The sequence below is a fragment of the Clarias gariepinus genome, chromosome 20 (genome assembly GCF_024256425.1).
Source record: "Clarias gariepinus isolate MV-2021 ecotype Netherlands chromosome 20, CGAR_prim_01v2, whole genome shotgun sequence".
NCBI lineage: Eukaryota > Metazoa > Chordata > Actinopteri > Siluriformes > Clariidae > Clarias > Clarias gariepinus.
The window spans coordinates 27,481,801-27,504,808 of record NC_071119.1 but is presented as its reverse complement, the minus strand read 5'-3'; the positions used below and the strand labels follow the sequence as shown (position 1 = coordinate 27,504,808).

The window sequence follows — 23,008 nt, the reverse complement described above, 5'->3', positions numbered from 1 at the left end:
CCCACTAGATGTCGCTGTTTGTTGCTAAAAGGCATTGTGTTCATTTACCTTCACCTCAGCAACAAATGTGTTAACGCTCAACACTTTTGTTTAATTCCCAGCATGCTTTGCACTACCATGTCCTTGGGCACTTTAATGGTTGTTTGTGGTGTGTGTATCATGAGAAGTGTCTATTTAGTCATTTCTGGTGAAGGTTTTTGTTTTTAGGACTTTGTTATCATTTAAAATCTTGGCTTTAAGTTTGCTGTGTTATTGATTATAGTAATTACGCTGATTTAACTACTCACCCCTGACCACTGATAAAAAAATAAATATTACTGTTACTATTAAAGCACAAGTTGAGAATAAAGAAAATTTATGATCTGTGTGACTTTAACCACTTCATGATTGTTAGTGCGAGGGCTAGTTGGAGTATTTCAGGAACTACTAATCTCCTGATAGTTTCACACACAAGTAGAGTTTACAAAGAATGGTGGGAAAAAGTGTGAGCTACTTTTTTTTGGGGTAGAAACCCCTTATTAATAAAAAGGAACTGAGAAAAAAATTGACAAATTTGGCAGATACAGTGTAGAAGATCACACATGCTACTCCTGTTAGCCAATAGCAGGAGTCTTTGAAAAAGGTTTCCAGTCGTCAACTGTCCAGATTCTTTGACCCTCTGCCATAATTCCCTGTCTGGGTCTTGGCTAACAGGAGTACAACTTAATAGGGTCTTCTGCTCTTGTAGCTCAATATGAAACATGTATTGTTCTTTGATGAGTCCACCTTCACTGTCTTTCCCACATCTGGGAGTTACGGTGTGAAGTTATCTGAGAGTTACGGTGTGAAGAAGAGAAAACCTTTTCCTCCACGAGCATCAGGTAGTGACCTGGCCACTATTCTGCAAGAAGAATGGCTCAAAATCCCCCTGGCCCCTGTGCAGGAATTGTAATTGTCATTCCGAAGACAAATTGATGCTGTATTGGCTGCAAAAGGACGCCCTACACCATACTAATGAATTATTGTGGTCTAAAACCAGGCGTTTCAGTTTTATTGTCCAACCCCTTTATATGAAGACATTAATATTTACTGCAAAGTTGTTGTGGGTGGTTTCAAAGTATCTGATGCTAAAAGTTTTGTTAATAAACTTCTGGTCCACTTTTTATTTTATAATTAATCTTTGCAGCTTGGATGACTGAAGCCCTTGGTCTTGTGGTTTATCTGGTTTTCCAGCGTGGAAGCGGCTTTTTAAGTAAATCATATCAGATCACACACCCTCTTTTCAAGTAGTGTTTCTGTCACCTCTCTAAAGGAAGTGGTGAGGAACCAGTGGGCAAAAGTGTGAAAGAATTAAAAGAAGGTGTGAAAAGATGCTGAGAAGGTTCTTGTGTTTGAGGTTGTGCTGTAGAAAGTTCTGTGTGTCGTGTCGATGGATCTTCACCTCAATGTGATGTAGGTAAACAGAGAGTAAAGTCAATGACAGGCCCTCATAAACATGTGTTTTGGAATCATGTGTAATGGATAACAGTTGACTCAGTTGCATGTGTCATTACTTTTGCAAGTTTTCAAAAGAGTCACGTGCATCTCTGTGTCACTGCAACTCATAACAGAACCTGTGGCTAGGTGTATGTAGGGCAGTACGCTGGTGTGTATGAATGCGGTTTGTGCTGTTTGGTGGAACAAAAGTCTGTGTGAAAGTGTATGTGGTGTTTGGACTGTTTCTTCTCACATGCATAAAACTAGAACTCTAAAAGTAGAACACAGCACTGAGGTGAAAACACACTTGAGAATAAAACCGTGTTGGAATAAAAAGCCTCACCACCACCACAGAGCAGATCTAACCTAATCTAATAGATCTGAAAAAACCTAATAGATCTAAAATTTCAAGTTTAATTCATTTTTTTAAATAATTTTATTTATAGTGTTAATATTATAAGGTTAAAAAACACAGTTAACAGTTTAATACTATTAACAGCTTAACTGAAAATGAATAAACAGAATAATCTGTTATTTTATTTCTATAATTTTATTTAATGTGCTGCTCAGTAGTATGTTGTTACCATAGTAACCATCCATCAGCATCATTTAACTTGTTTTAGATTAATATTTAACACAGGCAGAGATAACAAAGAAAGGCCTGACAGCACATACAAACACACACACACACACACACACACACACACACACACACACACACACACACACACACACACACACACACACAAACCTAGTTGTTAACTAATAACAAAAGCATCATTATGTTTTTAGTAATTACAGACCAGCTGCTTCTCAGTTCAAACATCTGGTTTGTGAGGCGTCTGGTCTTAATCCTGCACTAAACATGTTACTGAAGCTGAAAGGAGTCTGAGTTTAAAAAGGTTAGCCAGAGCAGTGACCTGGAAAAGATGTGTAATGTACATGAGGATAAATTACAATCAATTATTTATATAAATTAGAGGCAATACAATTTAAACTGAAACATGAACTTCTATTTAATTGTTAATTTTTAAAAAGTATTAATAGAATACCGGTCTCGTGCATGTGATTGTTCAACAGGAAGGACAGAGCGGGTCTTGCAGTCGGAGAGACAGGAAATGTAAAACACCACAACCCAAAATATCAACCAAGTCACAAACTCACACACATTTTCACACGAGATTAAAACATTCTACCAGACAACATGAAAATACGACACACTCAGAGATATTAATGTGAATCTGGACATTTAAATTCTGTATAAAATAAATACAAGAATCGAGGAGATCGAAAACATGAGGGCTTGTGCACATTTTATGTTGAAATAAAGTTTAGACTTTTCACAGTCACGTCACTGCAATCAGTCACTTCCTTTAGACTTCACATGAGTAAACACGAGCTGACCATCGAAACTTCCTGTTTACTCAGTACGTGGGCGCACATGCCACTGAGAGATCCCCAAAGGATGAGTTAAGTCGTGGTTAAGTTGTTTTTAGTCGGATTCAGATCAATGTGAAAGATGATAACAGAAAACTCTACTGGAAGAGATTTTGTGGTGGATAAAAATAGAAATAAAATGTATTTCTGATCATTTTTAATACATAACTGCATTCTTCCAGGCTGGAGCTCATGCTGTGTCACAACGCGGCATAACACATTTAGAGGGAGAAACTTTTAAACTTACTTAATGTACATAAACTCAAAGACATCTATAAAGTGTTGTTGTGATTGACAGTTGAGAGAAAGTAAGTCCCTCCCACCCAGAGGACACTGACAAGTTTTACTCTCTTGGCTCCCGGGTGGCTGTTTCAGCATCAGGATTTAAACTGGTGTCACTCAGGACCAAACACTTATATATCAAACAATATACAGTATATCTAAACAACCTACATACATTCTAAACAAATACATTACAGATTATTCAGGAGAAACACAGTGAGGAAGGTAAATACAGTCATTATAGTGTTGATGAAAATCCAATAACACTGAGCTAAAGAGGAAGAAACACTGGAAAATATCAAGATTAGACCCAGAGTGTTTCTGACTGACTCTGTGAATCATGGGCCAGAAATATCTTATATCAGATGTTTTAAAAATATAGATTTAAAAAGAGATGATTATGGTCTAATACACATGAGTGATTATAATGAGAGTTATCTACACATGCAGACACACAGCTGAATGTTCAGTGTTACATTAATAACATTAATATTAATACTTCTGCTTTCAGCTTCTTCTGACTTGCTCTTCCTGACATTCTGTGGTTTATGACGTGAGGTCTGAATGCCTTCGACATTACTGCACTGTAGATGATAAACTGATATTCTGTCTCAGAAACAGAACCTCCACTGATCCATCAGGGTGTGTGTGAAGCTTGACCATGTGACCTGTGCTATAATTCAGTAACAAAGCCACTGTGTATTAAAGAAGCTCTAATCATAAGTGTCTCTGCATGATGTGTCACATAACACTGTTTTACAGGAGGACAAATCATCATGAGTGTGTGGGTGAGATTATAGAATATCACAGTTGTGTAAATATTAAACATAATAGTCTTTTAATCTTTTATGAAGAATTCCTTGTCTGACTCCATTTCCCAGAATGCACCTCTGACTACCAACATGTCTGACATGACCTCCCAACCTGCGTTTCATTCTGAAGTGTACTTCACAAGGACACTCCCTAGTTCCTACTCCCTGCTCCACTACAGAGAAGGTCAGTCAAGTGAACTTCCCTCTATAAACTCCACCATTCAGATCACCCTGTATTGTCAGTTCTTCTTCCCTGATAATTGTCTCATCCTCTGAATACCTGTTTGAACATGACCCGCCCCTTTACCTGATTATGTCTCTGATATTGTGCTCAGGATTTGTCTCTGCTTGTTATTTTGAATAAAAACATTAACCTTCATGCCACCTGCCCTGTCTCTGCACACGGCTCTGAACACCCGGATAAAAAACCAGTTCAGTGAGTTTCTCCCGCCTTTTTAACGACCTGCAAATTCTGTACAATCCAGTTGTTATTATCAGTTAATCCACATTAATATGGGCGTAGCTGCTGATCACGCTTCCCGTTACTGTACAATTATATTACAGAATGTGAAATGGACCACTGTTATAGTTTTAAAGCATGAATGAGCAGACTATTGACATATTCCCTGTTTGCAAATATAAATTAGGATTAGATTTCTGTTAAACTGTGGGATTTATGGGGACGTATAGAATGACTGGAAACACACAACACTGTCCTCATCAACTACAAACTGATGTGTTTACTGATCCAACAAAGAGTTAATGTTACTGTGCATTAAAAATGATTTTTTGTTATTTTTTGCATTTAGTAATAATTATCATGTTTTATACAATGTTCATTATAATCTCTGGGGAAATCATATGATCATGTGACTTATTTCTTAACTTCTAAAGTGAAATCAACAAGCCCAGACACACACTGAGTCTTACAGTCAGAACAGTGTGTTAGTGCAGGAACATTACAAACCGAAAGTATGAGACTGATGATGGGAAACACTCTCTCAACATGTTCCAGCCTGTGGCTGTTTGGGAAACAGGAAGCAGCTGGAAGCCTTTAGTCTTTGTCTCTAACTGAGACAATCTGCTGGAAATGTCTTTTGTTAGACCATCTATAGACGTGATAACCTGACAGAGGTATAGATCTGTGACTGCTCTCTCTCTCTCTCTGTGGGATTAAATAAATCATAAGGATCTACACACTCCTGCATCAGGAGAGAGAATATTACAGGGTGTGGTCATGCAGAAGTGTTTAAATAAAATGTTTGTTTAGACCTGCTATCTCTTTCTCTCTCTCTCTCTCTCTCTGAGATCTTCTGAATAAACCCTGAATAACATGTTGATGTGGCTGTCTGAAAAGGAGATGTGTGTTTTGGTTCAGTATGAAATTTATTTTTAAAAATTGTAAATAACAGAATTAAAAGCATATTAAAAGCTTAAACACCTTGTTGTGTGTTGTGCTAACTAGCTCTCTAGCTAAATACAGTTATTCTGAGTGTTTCATGGCTTTGAGCCACACAGACCTTTAGATGCTAAAAGCATTAGATATCTTGTCTGTTCTGATTTGAGGATGATGGGGAATGGAGAGATGTGCATTAGGTTCTCCAGCACAACAGGAACCACAGAGGAAATGAAAACTGCCTGTGAGTCTCAGATACTCAGCTGGGGAATCTACTGACTCTCTGATTGTTCTCTCAGTTTCTGTGTTCTTACTGAGCAAAGAGTTAAACTCTTCACATCTTCAGCTTTAATACTGATATAATAATGTCTGTGTCTTTGGGTCTGTACGCTGCTTAACTACTTTAACACAGACACACATTTATTCCTGATTCTCAGCTCATGAGACACAAATCTACTGAACTGAGTCGAGCTTTTACTATCAATTAGCCTCAAGTAGCAAAATGTTTCACATAAACACTGACAAACCTTCATTATCTCTATCTTTATAATACAAACTCCCAAAAACATTTAATGAACAATTAAAGTGCCCCTATTATGCTTTTTTTAAATATGATTTTTCATGCAGTGTGTCATGTAGCTGTATGTGAACATAAGGGGTGGGTCATGTCCAAACAGGTGTTTAGAGGATGAGACAATTATCAAGGAAAAAGAACTGACAATACAGGGTGATCTGAATGATGGAGTTTATAGAGGGAAGTTCACCAGTTTTTGTCTATTAAAAAAAAGAGTCGGTTCACATTCGCCTAAACGAGTCGTTAGCAAATAGATTTTTTCTCTGTCACTGATCCACGTCACCATGTAATATATTTGCATAATGTCCGCCCAGGTTCTACGTCACAAACAACTTGCCCGCCATCTTACAATTAACGTTACCACACTCTTGTTAATGTGACTGAGCATTAAACACTTTGTAAGACAATAAAATCGAGAGCACACAATTTTTTTTTAACTGTTTATTCTCCACCATTCACCAAAACTGAACTCGTAACACTTGAGATGTGCGCATGCCCCTTGCCCTTCTACGGCAAGCTCCGAGGGGAAAACTGCATCACACACATATGCACATCACGAGCGCCCGTGCATTAACATATGACACTTACCACTGAGAAACGTCCTGCTCCAGTCGTGCTAGCGAAACAGTTTCTTGTCGATGTGCCACTTCAACCGTTTCATCGTCAGACTCCGGATCGAATTGATACAGTAAAACCAACGCCATCTTTTCTATGTATTGACGGGTCCCCGGAGCTGTCACTCAGTTAAGGTAATAGGCGTTTTATTTTCCGACACACGCTGTAGTGTCGGAACCAATCATAACGGGCATATTCTGACCAATCACAGCAGTGAGGCCTCATGGAAAGGAGGGGTTTAGACAAACTGAATCTTCGAACTGCTTCACACGAGTCGTTTACGAATCATTTAGAAATGGGGTAAAATTAAATCTATTTTTATTAAGTGTTTTATCTATAAAGTGTTTTTTGACCTTGCATACATGTAAAACTGTTTTAAGACACTCAAAATTAGCAACCCTTAAAATTGCATAATAGGGACACGTTAATAAAGAAAGAAATGACAAAACAGTGACATTTGTCATAGTGAGTGTAGAGGTTTGTGGTTCAGTGTTCAGCTCTCTGTCTCACACACACATATTAAAGGGGAAGTGGGGACGGACACCAGACTGCAGAAATCATCAACTTTACTCTTTATTTTCCACAAGATCTGTAAAGTTCTCAAATTAGTCCTGAAGTGATTATTTTGTTTATTGTTCTACACAAAGTGTTTGTGTTTACTGAAAATTAAATGAGTAATTTTCTTTTTTTATTGCATTTACATAATAAAAAAAGCAAAAATTATTAATTATATAAATGTTTTTTATTAATTTGTTTTTGTAAACATGATCATGGTGTTTCTGGTTATAAATACAGACTGAAGCGACATCATCATGTTACCTGCACATAATGTAACGTCTACCTGAGGGGGCACAAACTTCTAAATCCAGTCCAGTGTTGAACTTCCTACAAAACACTCAAAAGAATAATTACTGATAATCTGTAGATTGTAACAAATACAACACAATTACAGACTTTAAACATTATGTTATACACACTGACACATGCTGATTCACATTAAAACATAAAATAAATGATTACTAACTCGTCTGTTTGCTCAGTGCATTACTGACACGTCCTGAGTTATAAATGTAAAGTCTGTGTTTATTGTTGATGGATTTGATAAAGAAATCTCACATGGTTTAAATGAAGTTTACAGGAAAAGCTGAAAGACGGTTATTTTATCCTTTAATCTCTGTGGTGTGATTTATTTGGGTCAGAGCTCCTGTAGATTTCTTTTATTTCGACGTCTTCATGACACAACAACAGTTTAGTTCAGGAAATACAGTCACAAGGTTAAAACCAGAGACATTTCAACATAAAGGCCTGTAACACTCACAGTCAGAACTGTTCTCTGTTTTAGTCACGTGAAAAACATCACAATGGAATTATGTAAAGCATTTATATCACAGATTATTTAAATAAAGATAAAGATCATAACCAGTGGATTTGAAATGTAAATGATTTCTCACCAGGAGAGTTTTTAAAGGTGCAGCTGATGGCTGGATCTGAGTCACAGAAGCCTCTGAACACTAACCACCTAAAATTAATATCTACAGAAGCCCCATGTTCAATCATCTTGTCCTCAGTAACTTTGCTCTCAGTGAGGGAAAATCTCCATCCATCCCCTGAACTGCACTGCTGTATAATACAGGCTGGTTTTACTGTCTAGAACTGCAGAAAGAGTTTATTGGTTTAACTGGTTTATTCTGGTCAGGACGGAGGTGGATCCCAGTGACACTGGACATGAATCAGGAATCCACTCTGGATGGGTCACCAGGACTCCACACACATTCACACACTCATTCACACCAAGAACCAGTTAATCTCAGCCACTGCACTCACTATCTAAGTTAAATGTATTTCAGATCTGTTAGTGTTGAGCCTTTAGAGGGAAGTCGAGAATGTTGTATTAATCATAATACTGGAGTGTGTGTGTCCATATCACAAGTCTAAAACTGATGAATAGAGACTAAATGACTTTAGGATGAGAATATTAGCTGTTCAGATTGTTACTGTTCCATGCTGATGGTTGGAACAGTGTTGTTTATGGACAGTAACACTGTTACTCAGGGCTGCTGTGTTCATAAGGAAATGTTTAGGATGTTGTAGATGGAATAATGTTCCACTCTGACAGTGACGTCTGAATTAACTCGTCCTCTCTTTAGGATTTGTTGGAGCTGGTATCATGTGATCAGGTGATATTTACAGAGTGACTGATGATGGTGTTTTTAATCCTCTTCTATAAGATCCTCCTCCTCTTCTATACACCTCCATATCTCCATTTATAAACACTTTTTTTTATTTAATGCATTTTCTATTAAAATTCACACAGATTTACTGCATGGTTGTTTGACTGAAAATGGAATTAATGTTCTGTGTATTTCCCCTCTACACCCCCCAAATAATTAACAATAAATACTAAATGACTATTTAATTAAAAACCAAAGGGTGCACTGACCTTTGCACAGAATGTTCTGTACTAAATAGTGTGAAGTGTTAGTGCTCCCACTAAACCCATGTGAGAGACATTTTATAAATGAATCCTGCCGTCCCCAGAGCTGAAGGGAAGCGTCACTGAGCATGTAGAGACTGAACACGCTGAGACAGGAGGGCTTCTACAGGAGGCTTCAGTTCTCTAAGCTAACAGTGTGAGGAAGGCTGTGTACTGCAGCTCCATACAGCATGGACTTTAACTGCTTTGTGCTCTGAATTCCTCACTCACACTGATGTTCGGGACAAAGGGGAAACGTCTGGCTGAGAAACGCTGACTATGGATTAGGAAATGATGAAGATTTTACCAGGAAACAGGATTCTCTGGACTTTTCTTCTCCTGCTGTGCTGTAAGTTTACACCTTTCCTTCACAACAGAAGAAACTGGAAGTGTAAATATAAAGAGTTTATAAACGAGAAACTCAGGTTTAATACTTGGTGTGTTGGATGTAGTGAGTTTTGCTCAGTGTTGAGCTGAACAGTGATACAGCAGTTTAGAGCTGTGTGTTAATGAGTCCTCTAAAGATCACGCTTCACACACTCTATTCCTCCATAAACACACACACACACACACACACTTCTTTTGTTTTCTTTGTATTACACTCTCTCAGAAATAAACACTAAACTCTACTTTTCCTGTCACTGTTTCCTCTCTACAGAACATCACGTATTCCTGTAGTTTATATCTCTTCTCTTGTTCTGTGAGTGAGTTTTACCCTGAACATGACTTTAACATCACAGGAAGCTTTAGGAAACACTCTAGATCCTTCATTTTAGAGGCACACTGTCACGTTCTGGGTGTAAAGGCAGGTGTTGACGCCGTGGGCGGAAGGAGCAGGCATAGAGGCAGAGGGGTGGTGTAACCAAAAAAAGAGTCTTTTTAATGATAATTAAACAAAGTATAAATAAAGATACAACCAAAGGAACAAACAAACTTAAATGATAATTAACTTTGTGCTAACAGGAGCTCTCTGGCAAGACACAGACAAGGGGAGACACATAACACGCCCTGCGGCGAGACACCTAACGCGCCCTGCGGCGAGACACATAACACGCCCTGCGGCGAGACACATAACACGCCCTGCGGCGAGACACATAACACGCCCTGCGGCGAGACACATAACACGCCCTGCGGCGAGACACATAACACGCCCTGCGGCGAGACACATAACACGCCCTGCGGCGAGACACATAACACGCCCTGCGGCGAGACACATAACACGCCCTGCGGCGAGACACATAACACGCCCTGCGGCGAGACACATAACACGCCCTGCGGCGAGACACATAACAGGGGGACAAACACAACAGGACATAAACGAGGTGTGGAGCTGAAACGAGACACTAGGGAGAACAGGAGACACTAGAGACACAGGAGACACTAGAGACACTGGAGACACTAGAGACACTGGAGACACTGGAGACACTGGAGACACTGGAGACACTGGAGACACTGGAGAGGACAGGAGACACGTAACGACGAGACGAGAGACCAAGAGAGGGACAGGACAAGGGCTAAAGACATGGCAATCAGCTAGGCATGGCTTCTAGCTAAACATGGTTAAGCATTGCTTAACCATGGCAGTTAGCTACACATACACCTAGCTAAGCATGTCTTCAGCCCCAACATGCACTAAGCTATACTTACCTACTAGCTTAAACACACTAGGGAATAGGGGCACAGAAACACAGACAAAGACTACCCAGTGGCTAGGCGAGGCAGCCCTCCAAGGCTAAGCGAGGCAGCACTCACAAGCTAGTCGTTACTCCAAAGCCCGGAGGGACCGCACTCTAAACCTAGGCACACTGGGACGCTAGGGGGAGAGGAAACACAGACAAGGGATACCCAGTGGCTAGGCTAGGGGGCCCTCATAGGCTAGGCTAGGGGACCATCAAAGGCTAGGCTAGGGGACCATCATATGCTAGGCTAGGGGACCATCATAGGCTAGGCTAGGGGACCATCCAAGGCTAGGCTAGGGGACCATCATAGGCTAGGCTAGGGGACCATCATAGGCTAAGCTAGGGGACCAGCAAAGGCTAGGCTCAGGACACATCAAAGGCTAGGCTGAGGACACATCAAAGGCTAGGCTCAGGACACATCAAAGGCTAGGTTCAGGAAACATCAAAGGCTAGGCTGAGGACACATCAAAGGCTAGGCTAGGGGACACCTAAAGGCTAGGCTCACTGGGCAACTCGGGAAAGAGGAAACACAGGATAGCTAGAGACACAGAAGGGCTATGGCTAGAAGCATGCTAGTACTGTAACTGTACTATAAACTCAACATAGCATTTAGCTAATCATGCTCCTAGCCACACATACACCTAACTGCTTACCTGCTCTAGCTAACCACAAGAACACAGGAGGACAGGACCGAATCAGCTCCACTAACACAGACACACAAAACATACACAGAGACATTGCCAATAAGAGAGCCCAAGTTAACACAATCTAAAATCAAAATACAAATTAAACAAATAAAAACAAACCAAAATGCCCACATAACTGACAGTGGTTTTACCCAAAAATGCTCGACCCAGTTTCCCAGTCTAAACAGCTATTTATAGATTGGTTGATGGCTACCTCGGTTCAGGTGTGCACTGCATCACCTGACCGAGGTGCCTGCTGGGAAACTGAGTCGGCCAACAAAAACTACAAACTAAAAACAGTGACCTCTAGTGGAGGACCCTTACAGTACCCCCCCCCTTAAACCGCTCCTCCGGAGCGCTATTGGTGGTCCCAGGGCACTTCCCTGGTGTCCCTTCACCCGACCCCGACGGGCTAGCTCCCATAGTCAACTGTGTGGCGGAGGCAGCACCGGATCGCTGTTGTAGGCCGGGCGGAGGGGGCAGCACTGTATTGCTCTGAGAAGTAGAGCCCTTGAAGACAGTGCTGTGTTGTCCCCCAATCCGGGCGGCCGATGCAGTACTGGCTTTTCCTCCGCCGTGCAGCGGTGGGTGCCCGACATCGAAGCCGGGTGCTGGACGCTGTGCTGGGGTGTCGCTCCGAAGGCGGTGAGCCTTGAATAAGGGCTACTGGACGAAGGTGGGGGCCTCCACATGAGGCCTGCTGGTGTTGCTGGGACCTCCTCGAGGCGCTCGGCGGGTGCTGCAGCGGTGGCCTCCCCGTGAGGCTCGAAGCGTGCTGCAGCGGTGGCCTCCCCGTGAGGCTCGAAGCGTGCTGCAGCGGTGGCCTCCCCGTGAGGCTCGAAGCGTGCTGCAGCGGTGGCCTCCCCGTGAGGCTCGAAGCGTGCTGCAGCGGTGGCCTCCCCGTGAGGCTCGAAGCGTGCTGCAGCGGTGGCCTCCCCGTGAGGCTCGAAGCGTGCTGCAGCGGTGGCCTCCCCGTGAGGCTCGAAGCGTGCTGCAGCGGTGGCCTCCCCGTGAGGCTCGAAGCGTGCTGCAGCGGTGGCCTCCCCGTGAGGCTCGAAGCGTGCTGCAGCGGTGGCCTCCCCGTGAGGCTCGAAGCGTGCTGCAGCGGTGGCCTCCCCGTGAGGCCTGAAGGGTGCTGCAGCTGTGGCCTCCCCGTGAGGCCTGAAGGGTGCTGCAGCTGTGGCCTCCACGTGAGGCCTGAAGGGTGCTGCAGCTGTGGCCTCCACGTGAGGCCTGAAGGGTGCTGCAGCTGTGGCCTCCACGTGAGGCCTGAAGGGTGCTGCAGCTGTGGCCTCCACGTGAGGCCTGAAGGGTGCTGCAGCTGTGGCCTCCACGTGAGGCCTGAAGGGTGCTGCAGCTGTGGCCTCCACGTGAGGCCTGAAGGGTGCTGCAGCTGTGGCCTCTTTAGTCCCAGCCCCCTCTGCTATGCCTTGGTGGGTCGAGCATTCTGTCACGTTCTGGGTGTAAAGGCAGGTGTTGACGCCGTGGGCGGAAGGAGCAGGCATAGAGGCAGAGGGGTGGTGTAACCAAAAAAAGAGTCTTTTTAATGATAATTAAACAAAGTATAAATAAAGATACAACCAAAGGAACAAACAAACTTAAATGATAATTAACTTTGTGCTAACAGGAGCTCTCTGGCAAGACACAGACAAGGGGAGACACATAACACGCCCTGCGGCGAGACACCTAACGCGCCCTGCGGCGAGACACATAACGCGCCCTGCGGCGAGACACATAACGCGCCCTGCGGCGAGACACATAACACGCCCTGCGGCGAGACACATAACACGCCCTGCGGCGAGACACATAACACGCCCTGCGGCGAGACACATAACACGCCCTGCGGCGAGACACATAACACGCCCTGCGGCGAGACACATAACACGCCCTGCGGCGAGACACATAACACGCCCTGCGGCGAGACACATAACACGCCCTGCGGCGAGACACATAACAGGGGGACAAACACAACAGGACATAAACGAGGTGTGGAGCTGAAACGAGACACTAGGGAGAACAGGAGACACTAGAGACACAGGAGACACTAGAGACACAGGAGACACTAGAGACACTAGAGACACTGGAGACACTGGAGACACTGGAGACACTGGAGACACTGGAGACACTGGAGAGGACAGGAGACACGTAACGACGAGACGAGAGACCAAGAGAGGGACAGGACAAGGGCTAAAGACATGGCAATCAGCTAGGCATGGCTTCTAGCTAAACATGGTTAAGCATTGCTTAACCATGGCAGTTAGCTACACATACACCTAGCTAAGCATGTCTTCAGCCCCAACATGCACTAAGCTATACTTACCTACTAGCTTAAACACACTAGGGAATAGGGGCACAGAAACACAGACAAAGACTACCCAGTGGCTAGGCGAGGCAGCCCTCCAAGGCTAAGCGAGGCAGCACTCACAAGCTAGTCGTTACTCCAAAGCCCGGAGGGACCGCACTCTAAACCTAGGCACACTGGGACGCTAGGGGGAGAGGAAACACAGACAAGGGATACCCAGTGGCTAGGCTAGGGGGCCCTCATAGGCTAGGCTAGGGGACCATCAAAGGCTAGGCTAGGGGACCATCATATGCTAGGCTAGGGGACCATCATAGGCTAGGCTAGGGGACCATCATAGGCTAGGCTAGGGGACCATCATAGGCTAAGCTAGGGGACCAGCAAAGGCTAGGCTCAGGACACATCAAAGGCTAGGCTGAGGACACATCAAAGGCTAGGCTCAGGACACATCAAAGGCTAGGTTCAGGAAACATCAAAGGCTAGGCTGAGGACACATCAAAGGCTAGGCTAGGGGACACCTAAAGGCTAGGCTCACTGGGCAACTCGGGAAAGAGGAAACACAGGATAGCTAGAGACACAGAAGGGCTATGGCTAGAAGCATGCTAGTACTGTAACTGTACTATAAACTCAACATAGCATTTAGCTAATCATGCTCCTAGCCACACATACACCTAACTGCTTACCTGCTCTAGCTAACCACAAGAACACAGGAGGACAGGACCGAATCAGCTCCACTAACACAGACACACAAAACATACACAGAGACATTGCCAATAAGAGAGCCCAAGTTAACACAATCTAAAATCAAAATACAAATTAAACAAATAAAAACAAACCAAAATGCCCACATAACTGACAGTGGTTTTACCCAAAAATGCTCGACCCAGTTTCCCAGTCTAAACAGCTATTTATAGATTGGTTGATGGCTACCTCGGTTCAGGTGTGCACTGCATCACCTGACCGAGGTGCCTGCTGGGAAACTGAGTCGGCCAACAAAAACTACAAACTAAAAACAGTGACCTCTAGTGGAGGACCCTTACACACACAGTATAGGCACAGAAGGTTTATTAGAAAACACTGTGCTGTAAATTTTAAATACAGTCTGTAACAATTTCCCCAGTGGTGTTTAATCCACTCACTGTCACTTTATTAGGAACTCCTTTATATCTGCAGATAAAAAGAACAGAATATAAAATATATAATATAGAAAAAATATATATTAAAAAAAACCTAGCTGTACAAAATATACACAGTAATGACTGTTTGGTGCTTGAGGGGTTTCGCAAATGGACTTGATACAATACTATTATTGCGAGAACTATTCCAGACCAGCTGATCTCCATGTCCTAAAATAATAACTGACTGTTGGTGTTATATAATTACCATTACAATAACGTGTTATTTTATAGTTTGAAATCCCCAGTATTGTTGCAGGATGTAGAAAATAAATCACTAAACTAAAACAAAGACATTTGCAAGTGATCCCAAACCTTTGAGCATTGATGAAGAACTTTGTTTCAGGTTCACATCAGATAGGAGGAAGAGTCTGACCTCTGTGACTTTGAGAATGGCATGATTGTAGGTTCTAGATGGGCTGGTTTGAATATTTCATCTTCTGCTGGGATTTTCACACAAAAATGCTTTTAATGTTTGTAAAGAATGTAATAAACAACAAAAAACATTAATCAGGGCTGTAACACCTTGTTGGTTGATGATAGAGAGGAGCATGACCAAAGGAAGTCTATAGCAACTAAAAATAGCACTTTATTATCAGTCTCCAGTAAAAATCTGTACCATAAACATAACAACAAAGATCACACCTTTTCTTCATTCTGATGTTGAATGTAACCATACAATGAAACTCTGGACCTGTACAGTATCTGTATGACTTTGGCTTTGTGCATACGGTAACTGAGTAGATGTACAGCTGATCCCAAACAACCAAAAAAGGTGTTTAATAAAGAGGACAGTGTATATTGTTAGCTTTAGTGTAACATCTACCAATGCATGCACTATTATAATTTAATGAAAGTGTAAAATACTACACTACACTATTATCTTCTGGTCATGTCAGAGTCATGGAGCAGGCTTTGTGCACAGGGGCATTGTCATGCTAGAGCAGGTTTGGCTCTCAGTGAAGAGAAACTGTAAAGCTACAGCACACAAAGACATTCTACACAATTGTGTCTACACAAGACTTTGTGGTAACAGTTTAGGGAAGAACCAGACATGGGTGTAGGGGTCAGGGGTACACATACTTTTGGCCATTCAGTGTGTCAGAGTCATTGAATTTAATAATCTTGGAGTTAACAGCATTAATATTTATCACAGTATAGTTTGTATGTGATGATGTTTGTTGGTGAAATAATGAATCTGAATCTGTGGTGCAGGTTTACTGTGTGCAGCTGGAAACGAGATGGTCACACTGCAGGAAGTGGAAGGAACCACTATAACTCTCCATACTGGGATAACTGGGATTCAGAGTGATGCTCAGATTCTGTGGTTTTATGGACCTGAAAAAGCAGAGAAGAAGATATTGATTATTCAGGTATTTAAAGGAGAAACTGTTACAGAAATCAGTGAAAGATTTAAAGAGCGACTGCAGCTGGACAGAATCAGTGGAGCTTTAACCATCAGGAACATCAGCAGGAATCATTCTGGAGTTTATTTATTACACGTCATCGCTGGACGTCTCTCATCTAAGACTTTCAGTGTCAGTGTTTATGGTGAGTAAAAGTCTGAGTGAAATGTGTTCCAGTGTCTCTATGTAACTTTAATCAATAAGGTATTATTGGAGGTTTATTATTAAATTTTAAACCACAGTGCTGTAAACACCTGAATGTGTGTTTGGTCAGAAGGTGTTGATTAATTCTCTATAACAGCAGCTCTGACAGTAGTGTAACTACACATCACAGGTTTATATTAATGCACTCCTGGTGTTGTGTAACACTGAGAGGAATTCATTACAGAACATCTGTTTATGTCTGTTTTGTGGATGTTAAATATATAATAACTATAAATATTTTAATGACTTTTTATATTTATTGCTGTGGTGTTAGAGGAATAAACATGAAGATGTTCTAACAGTAACTCTGTTATTTTTAACTATTTACTGTTTCTGTATTTTAGCTCCAGTATCAACTCCAGTAATAAGAAGTCAACAAAAGCAAAAACGAACTGTTTTCCCCACAGAGGTGTGTTTCCCCCTGTGCACTGTGGAGAATGGAGAAGATGTGACGTTATCCTGGTACAGAGGGACTGAGAGACTCAATATCACCAATAACACAGATCTCAGTGTTAACCTCAGTCTCACACTGCAAATACACAACCAGGACATTAACACTAACACTTACACCTGTGTGTCTGCAAACCCTGTCAGCAATAAAACAACTTCTCTCAGCATCACACAGCTCTGTGATCATCACCCAGGTACGGCAGAGTCTTTAACACACACAGTGGAGTATTAGTTCAGTGCAGTGTCATAGTACAGGGTTCATTAATATTATATATGAGAATCTCTGAGGGGTTTCAGTGTGTGTTTTATGTAAAGCTATGATTATACTAATATGAGATTATACTGATATCATTATAAGTCATACCAGACTGTTATTTTTTGAGATAGTGGGATATATTTTAAAACCTATTAAAAACTATGATTGCAGCAGAGGATTGAATTTTGCACTGTGATATCTGTAAAATATTTAAAATATTAAAATGTTTTTCTTCTACATTTTTTACTTGCAAAGCAAAATATTGTCACATTAACTGTAGAAATGCCCTTAAGTATAGTGTGATGATGGTTTTGTCACGAAACCGTGGTCTTATGTATTGGAAGAATAAAATAAGACATTTTGTTACATTTATAGATAAAGTATATTAACATTTTCACAGATAAATCTGAACGTTCCCGTATCCTGTCTTATGTCCTGATACCTGCTGGAGTTCTCACGCTGTTATTATCAGTGTTAGTATTTCTGTGTGTTTGGAGAAAAAAAGAAAAGGATGAAGGTAAAGAAAAACATCTCTCTAAACTCTCTGTCTTTTCATATTTAGTTAAACTAATCAGATGTTTCATGTATCTTTAGTTTCTGTACAATCTGAGGATCTGACTTACTCTGATGTGAAGAGAGTTAAAGCGGTAAGTGTTTAAATAAAATGTGTGTAAATGATCACGATGTGAAATGCATTAGAGGTTTTGGTGTAAAACTCACATTTGTTCCACAGGAGTGATAAAGTCTCACCCTGATTCAGATACTGAAATATACTGTTGTGTCTTACAGGAAGAAAACTGGAGTGTGACGTGTGTTGAAGAGAACGGCTCAGTGGTGTACTCAGGGGTGAAGAGATCCTAATAACTCCACACATCACTGGATCATTTTAACTCTATTGATATTATAAACATTATACTTTTTATTTCCTACATAATTGGTTCTAAATATTTACTGTATGTTTAACCATAAACCATTTCCATTAATGTTTAAAATGTGATTCTGTATAATAACTATTAGTTTTATAGGAAATAGATTTCAGACGTGATCTCGTGTCTAAACTTGTCCTCCTGCTGGTTAAACTCGTGTTTGTCTCGTCACGTCACAACTGTGTGTACAAACAGATTAATGTGTGTGATCTGAGCCGTGCTGAGAAACCCTGTAGGGGTTAGGGCGTGTCCTCAGGACTCAGTGTTTAATATCAGTTTAATATTTGCATCTGATCATTATATAAACCTGAATATCAGCTTTAAAGTTAGATGAAAACCAAGTGATAAAAACAGCAGGCGCATCAACAACGCTTTAGAGTTTTTACTGGAACATCAGTTTTATTTAGTGAATCAGCAGCTTCAGGTTTCATCTGTGTCTCAGTGTTCACGCGTCTCACATTACAGCCGTATTGTTCAGATCAGATACAGAGCGAGCTGTTAGAGAAGTGTGTGTGTGTGTGTGTGTGTGACTGTTTGTCTCTGTCCTCACATTTATATTGTAGTTGATGGTTTTTATTTATTTATTTATAATCAGATCCAGTAATCTGAGCTCAGGATTGAATTAGGCATCAAAACTTCCTGCTGTATTTTACCTTTAAAACTAAACTCCAGCCTGTTAAAGCTCCTGACTGAGAGAGAGACAGATCTTATTTAAGCTCTTATTTACTGTTGCTGTTCATTTGTTTATTAAATTAACACGTGTACTGCAGTTCCTGAGAAACCTGATAGTCTGCTCTTCTTCCTGTAACACGGCTTGTTCTGGCTTAGTGTCGCTCCAACAAACAGAACTACAGCAGAGAGAAACTTCAGAGAGATTGTATTATATGTAAAAAGTGCAGTGTTTTAATAAAAATGTAAATGTGTAAATTTTCTTTTGGTATTTTTACTTTAAGGTTTATTAAAATGCTGAGCTCCAGTTTGTGAATTAATAATCAAATGAAACTTTTAGTGAGTAAGTCAACACTAAACCAGTCAGGCTGTAAAGTTCCTCTCAATAAAATAGAGTTTTTAATGGGTAAAGTTAAAAACTCAAAACTAAACAATAACATAAAATTCTATAACACACAACACTGCCCCCTGCTGTTCATGTACAGTACTGTGTAAAACCAACATTATTTATCTTTATACACACACAGTCTTAGCTGTTTATCTGTTGTTTTGGGGATTAAAATGTAATAAAAAGGAGAAACACCCAGATTTCCTAACTTTTATCTTTAAATGTTAAAGGGAATAAATGTTTTTAGAAGTGATCAGTAATGGAAGAGTTTCCAGATAAACCCATAATGGAGGCTGATCTGGTTTAATAAACAGGAGTAAAGTGAGAATTAAAGTGTCCAGAGGAACTGTGTTAGATTCTCCAAGATACAGAAAAAAACCTCACAGCTGGTTTCTGTATAAAACTGTACAACAGTGAACCTGAGAGAAGTTTAGGATTAAAGTCAGAGTTACAACAAACACTGATTTACTTTATTATTCTTTAGTGTAAAGTAGCCTTTATGTAGAAACTTAATTTATTTAATTGATTTTAAAAACATGTACACAGAACTGTACAGACTATTATATCTCAGTAAAAATCTCTTTAAAACATAGTTTTTCACCTGTATAAGGATTTTTTTTTACTTAAATTCTTTAAGCAAACCACAAGTAAATACCTAAACTCACATAACTTTTAATTGGATTTAGACTTTAAATTATTTTTTTTCTTTTTGATTGCTTTCTTTGTACCAGATAACAAGCAGAAAGAGTCTTTAAAAGCATTTTTAGTAAATAAACAACTTAATGTAAATATTTTATAACACAAACTCTTATTATAACTCAGTAATTGTTATAATCAGGTATTTCACATGTATATTATTCTCAGTGTGTTTAATGTCATGACTGTAGATGTAAATACAGTAAAATAAAGAGTTTCTCTATGAGAAGAGAGAGAGCTGATAAACAGTGTGTCGTACCGTAAAGAGCTCAGTGCCGCCTCCAGCTCAGACCATGACGAGGTTCCTTTAAATCACATCCCTGGGAGGACACTGCTGTAGAAATGGTCAACAATTAGCATTGTTCTGTAGCAGAAAATCAGGTCTCTGGAATGTTTGAAGCGGTTTATCAACATGACTTTCATTCTTTCTCTACACTGAGAGAGCGCTGACCGCCTGCGCTCTTCAACATGGTGGAGAGGAAGCGCACAGTTTTATATCCCACCTCTATACAGGGCGGCGTGAACACCGTGACGAAGACGTGACGATGTGACTGACGCTTTCGAGCTTATTTCCATGGACCAGCCCAAATCCTTCACACACTGAACACACTCGACATTAGCCATGGAGAAGCACAGAGTCGTACCTGTGTAGAAACTTCCAGAAGGTGAACGAGCTCTCTTTCAGAAGCCTGAGTGTAAAACCAGGAAGATGTTTCACCATCAGACAGGAAGTGTCCTGGACATTTTAATGGACCTGTTTCAGTTCCAGACATTCTGAATGTAAAGATGGACTTACAGGTTAAAAACTTTATGTAATGAGTGTTAAAGCTCTGAGTTCAGAACAGATGAGGAAACTCAGAGTCCTGCTGATATTTCCATAAGTTTGCTTAGTGGATCATGTGAGGGATAAAACTGGCATTCAGTATAAAACAATGGCTCATTCACTTCTCCTTTCTCACATTTAACACATTCATAATGGAGGGAGTTTTATATCACTTTTGAGTTTCATGAACATTAATATAATAAAGTTACTTATTTTATACAGTATCATTTCTGATCATTATTTGTAAGTGAGTGTAAACAGGTACAGTTGGTACAGAACATCACTAGATCTCCATCAGTCATTTAAAAATCTCTCATTTATGTGTTTATAACTTTCCAGATGGTCCTAAACAGATAGTTATGACATGGTAGAATTCTTGGTATTTATGTTAAAAACGAGCCATTTTTATCTTCTTGGCTGTTTGTACATTTCTGAATAATGTTGTTGTGTGATCTGGTGTGTGTTTACTGTGAGATTTCAGTACCAGGAACTGTGTGTGCATGAATTACAAAATAAGAGGAAGCGTGTACACAATAATAGTGATTATTTATAATAAAATTATGTTCATATGCTGGTTACATTATCAGCCCTATGTTACGTCCCCAGGTCTAGGGTCCCAGGGCGTAATAATTAATAAAATCTTACAACCGACTTTGGTCTTTGTTTTCTTTTATTTTTTTACACACACACACACACACACACCGGAAGCTCTCGGCTTCAGGGTTGGGCCAAGGCCAAAACAACAAACAAAAACCCTGCCCTATCTCCTCCCAGAAACGAACTAAACTACAAAGAAAAACTAAACCAAAAACACAGGGCTAAACTGACTCCCTAACTAAACATTGAAAACAGGAGAAAACGGGTCTAACTAAAATGGCACCCAACCCCTACTGCTTCCATAAAAGAAATACATGTATAACAAAAAGATAACTATTTACAATATCTACAACCATATAACATTTAACATAAACACAAGAGACCAAAACACACACCACACAAGCTCACAACACAGGCGCGACCAACAGCTCAATTTTCAATACACAAACAAGCACAAACAACATCTCCAAAAATATCACACAGCGCGCGCTTCCGGCTTCCCTCGATGATCTTAAAAAGACGCGCTGGTCCAAAGACGGCCAATCCCGGCGCACGTCACGCACGTCCAATCAGGGCGGGGCCACCTGCAGGAAAGGGAAAGCGAGAGAGAGAGAGAGAAAGAGCGCGCGTGCACGCCGCCACCAGCATCCGCGCCTCTACACTTACATTTACATGCCACACACACGGGCATGTAACACCCCCACCCATAAAAGTCAAAATCCTATTTTGACTAAAAACACACAGAACAACAGCTAAGGATACCCAACAACATAAAAATATGCTTCGCAATTTTTCACGCCAGATAAAACTTTGTGCATTAACCTTTGGAAGGTAGCTAGAGCGTTTCGCATACCAAAGGCCATAACGGTATATCGCAAGAAATTATCTGGTGTTACGAACGCGGAGACATCCGAAGCACGCTGCGTAAGTGGCACCTGCCAATAACCCTTTAACAAATCCAATTTTGTTACGAGGAATGAGGCACCAACACAGATCAGCACAGTTGCACAGATTAAAATAGTTGCAAAACATGTAGGCAATGATGGACCAGCCTTCTGCGCCGCCGCTAACTGCGAGCGTCCCATCTGTAATGGTAAAACGTCATGGTTGGGTAAAATTGGTTTAACACACAGTTCTCCAGTCATAGCTGCAGACTGCAGAAAAGAGTTAGACACCTCACCCACGTCAAATTCCCGCGCTTGTGCTCGTGTAACCTCACATGATGAGAACACTGCTGGAAATTGAGAAGAGAGGTCACTTTTCACATCTGTTATGGGGGTATCTACAACAATTGATTGTGGAAAAACAACACCACCAGCTAGGTCATTTCCTAAAATAATCTGTACTCCGTCAACAGGGAGTTCAGCACAAATTCCAACACACACTTCACCCTTCACTATGTCAGTTTGAAGGTAGACAGTATGGAGCGGAACTTTAACACAGCCTGCTCCTATACCCCTTAAAATTACATCAGCCCCCGTGTACGTTTTCTGTGACAAAGGTAGTGTGCCAGCTAGCATCAAGCTTTGGGCTGCACCTGTATCCCGCAGAACAGACACTGACCTGGGAATTCCTTCCGAGCTGTCTGCCACCCATCCCTGCAACATGAAGGGTTTATATGCCGATATTGTTGGATCAGGTAAAACATGTTCCCTTTGTCTTTTAATAAAACCTACAGTTTTAGATTTCACTGATGCATTTTTTTCCTTT

At 41.1% G+C, this 23,008-nt stretch overlaps 1 protein-coding gene across 1 annotated transcript; it reads left to right on the top strand.

The window, feature by feature from the left end:
• The first annotated feature begins 8,908 nt into the window (after positions 1 to 8,908).
• LOC128508439 (CD48 antigen-like) lies at positions 8,909 to 19,052 on the top strand. The gene is made up of 6 exons (XM_053479784.1): positions 8,909 to 9,393; positions 16,099 to 16,434; positions 16,838 to 17,137; positions 17,600 to 17,716; positions 17,794 to 17,846; positions 17,989 to 19,052. Exons 1-6 carry the CDS (start codon positions 9,336 to 9,338, stop codon positions 18,058 to 18,060), a joined length of 936 nt encoding a protein of 311 aa, XP_053335759.1. The 5' UTR covers positions 8,909 to 9,335; the 3' UTR covers positions 18,061 to 19,052.
• Positions 19,053 to 23,008: the final 3,956 nt, after the last annotated feature.

What these genes read in the sequence shown, in the direction of transcription:
- LOC128508439 (XM_053479784.1), top strand. Translation starts at nt 9,336, where the DNA reads ATGATGAAGATTTTACCAGGAAACAGGATTCTCTGGACTTTTCTTCTC. An exon ending in TTTTCTTCTCCTGCTGTGCT is followed by an intron (nt 9,394 to 16,098) that starts GTAAGTTTACAC and finishes TCTGTGGTGCAG; the next exon opens with GTTTACTGTGTGCAGCTGGA. An exon ending in GCTCTGTGATCATCACCCAG is followed by an intron (nt 17,138 to 17,599) that starts GTACGGCAGAGT and finishes ACATTTTCACAG; the next exon opens with ATAAATCTGAACGTTCCCGT.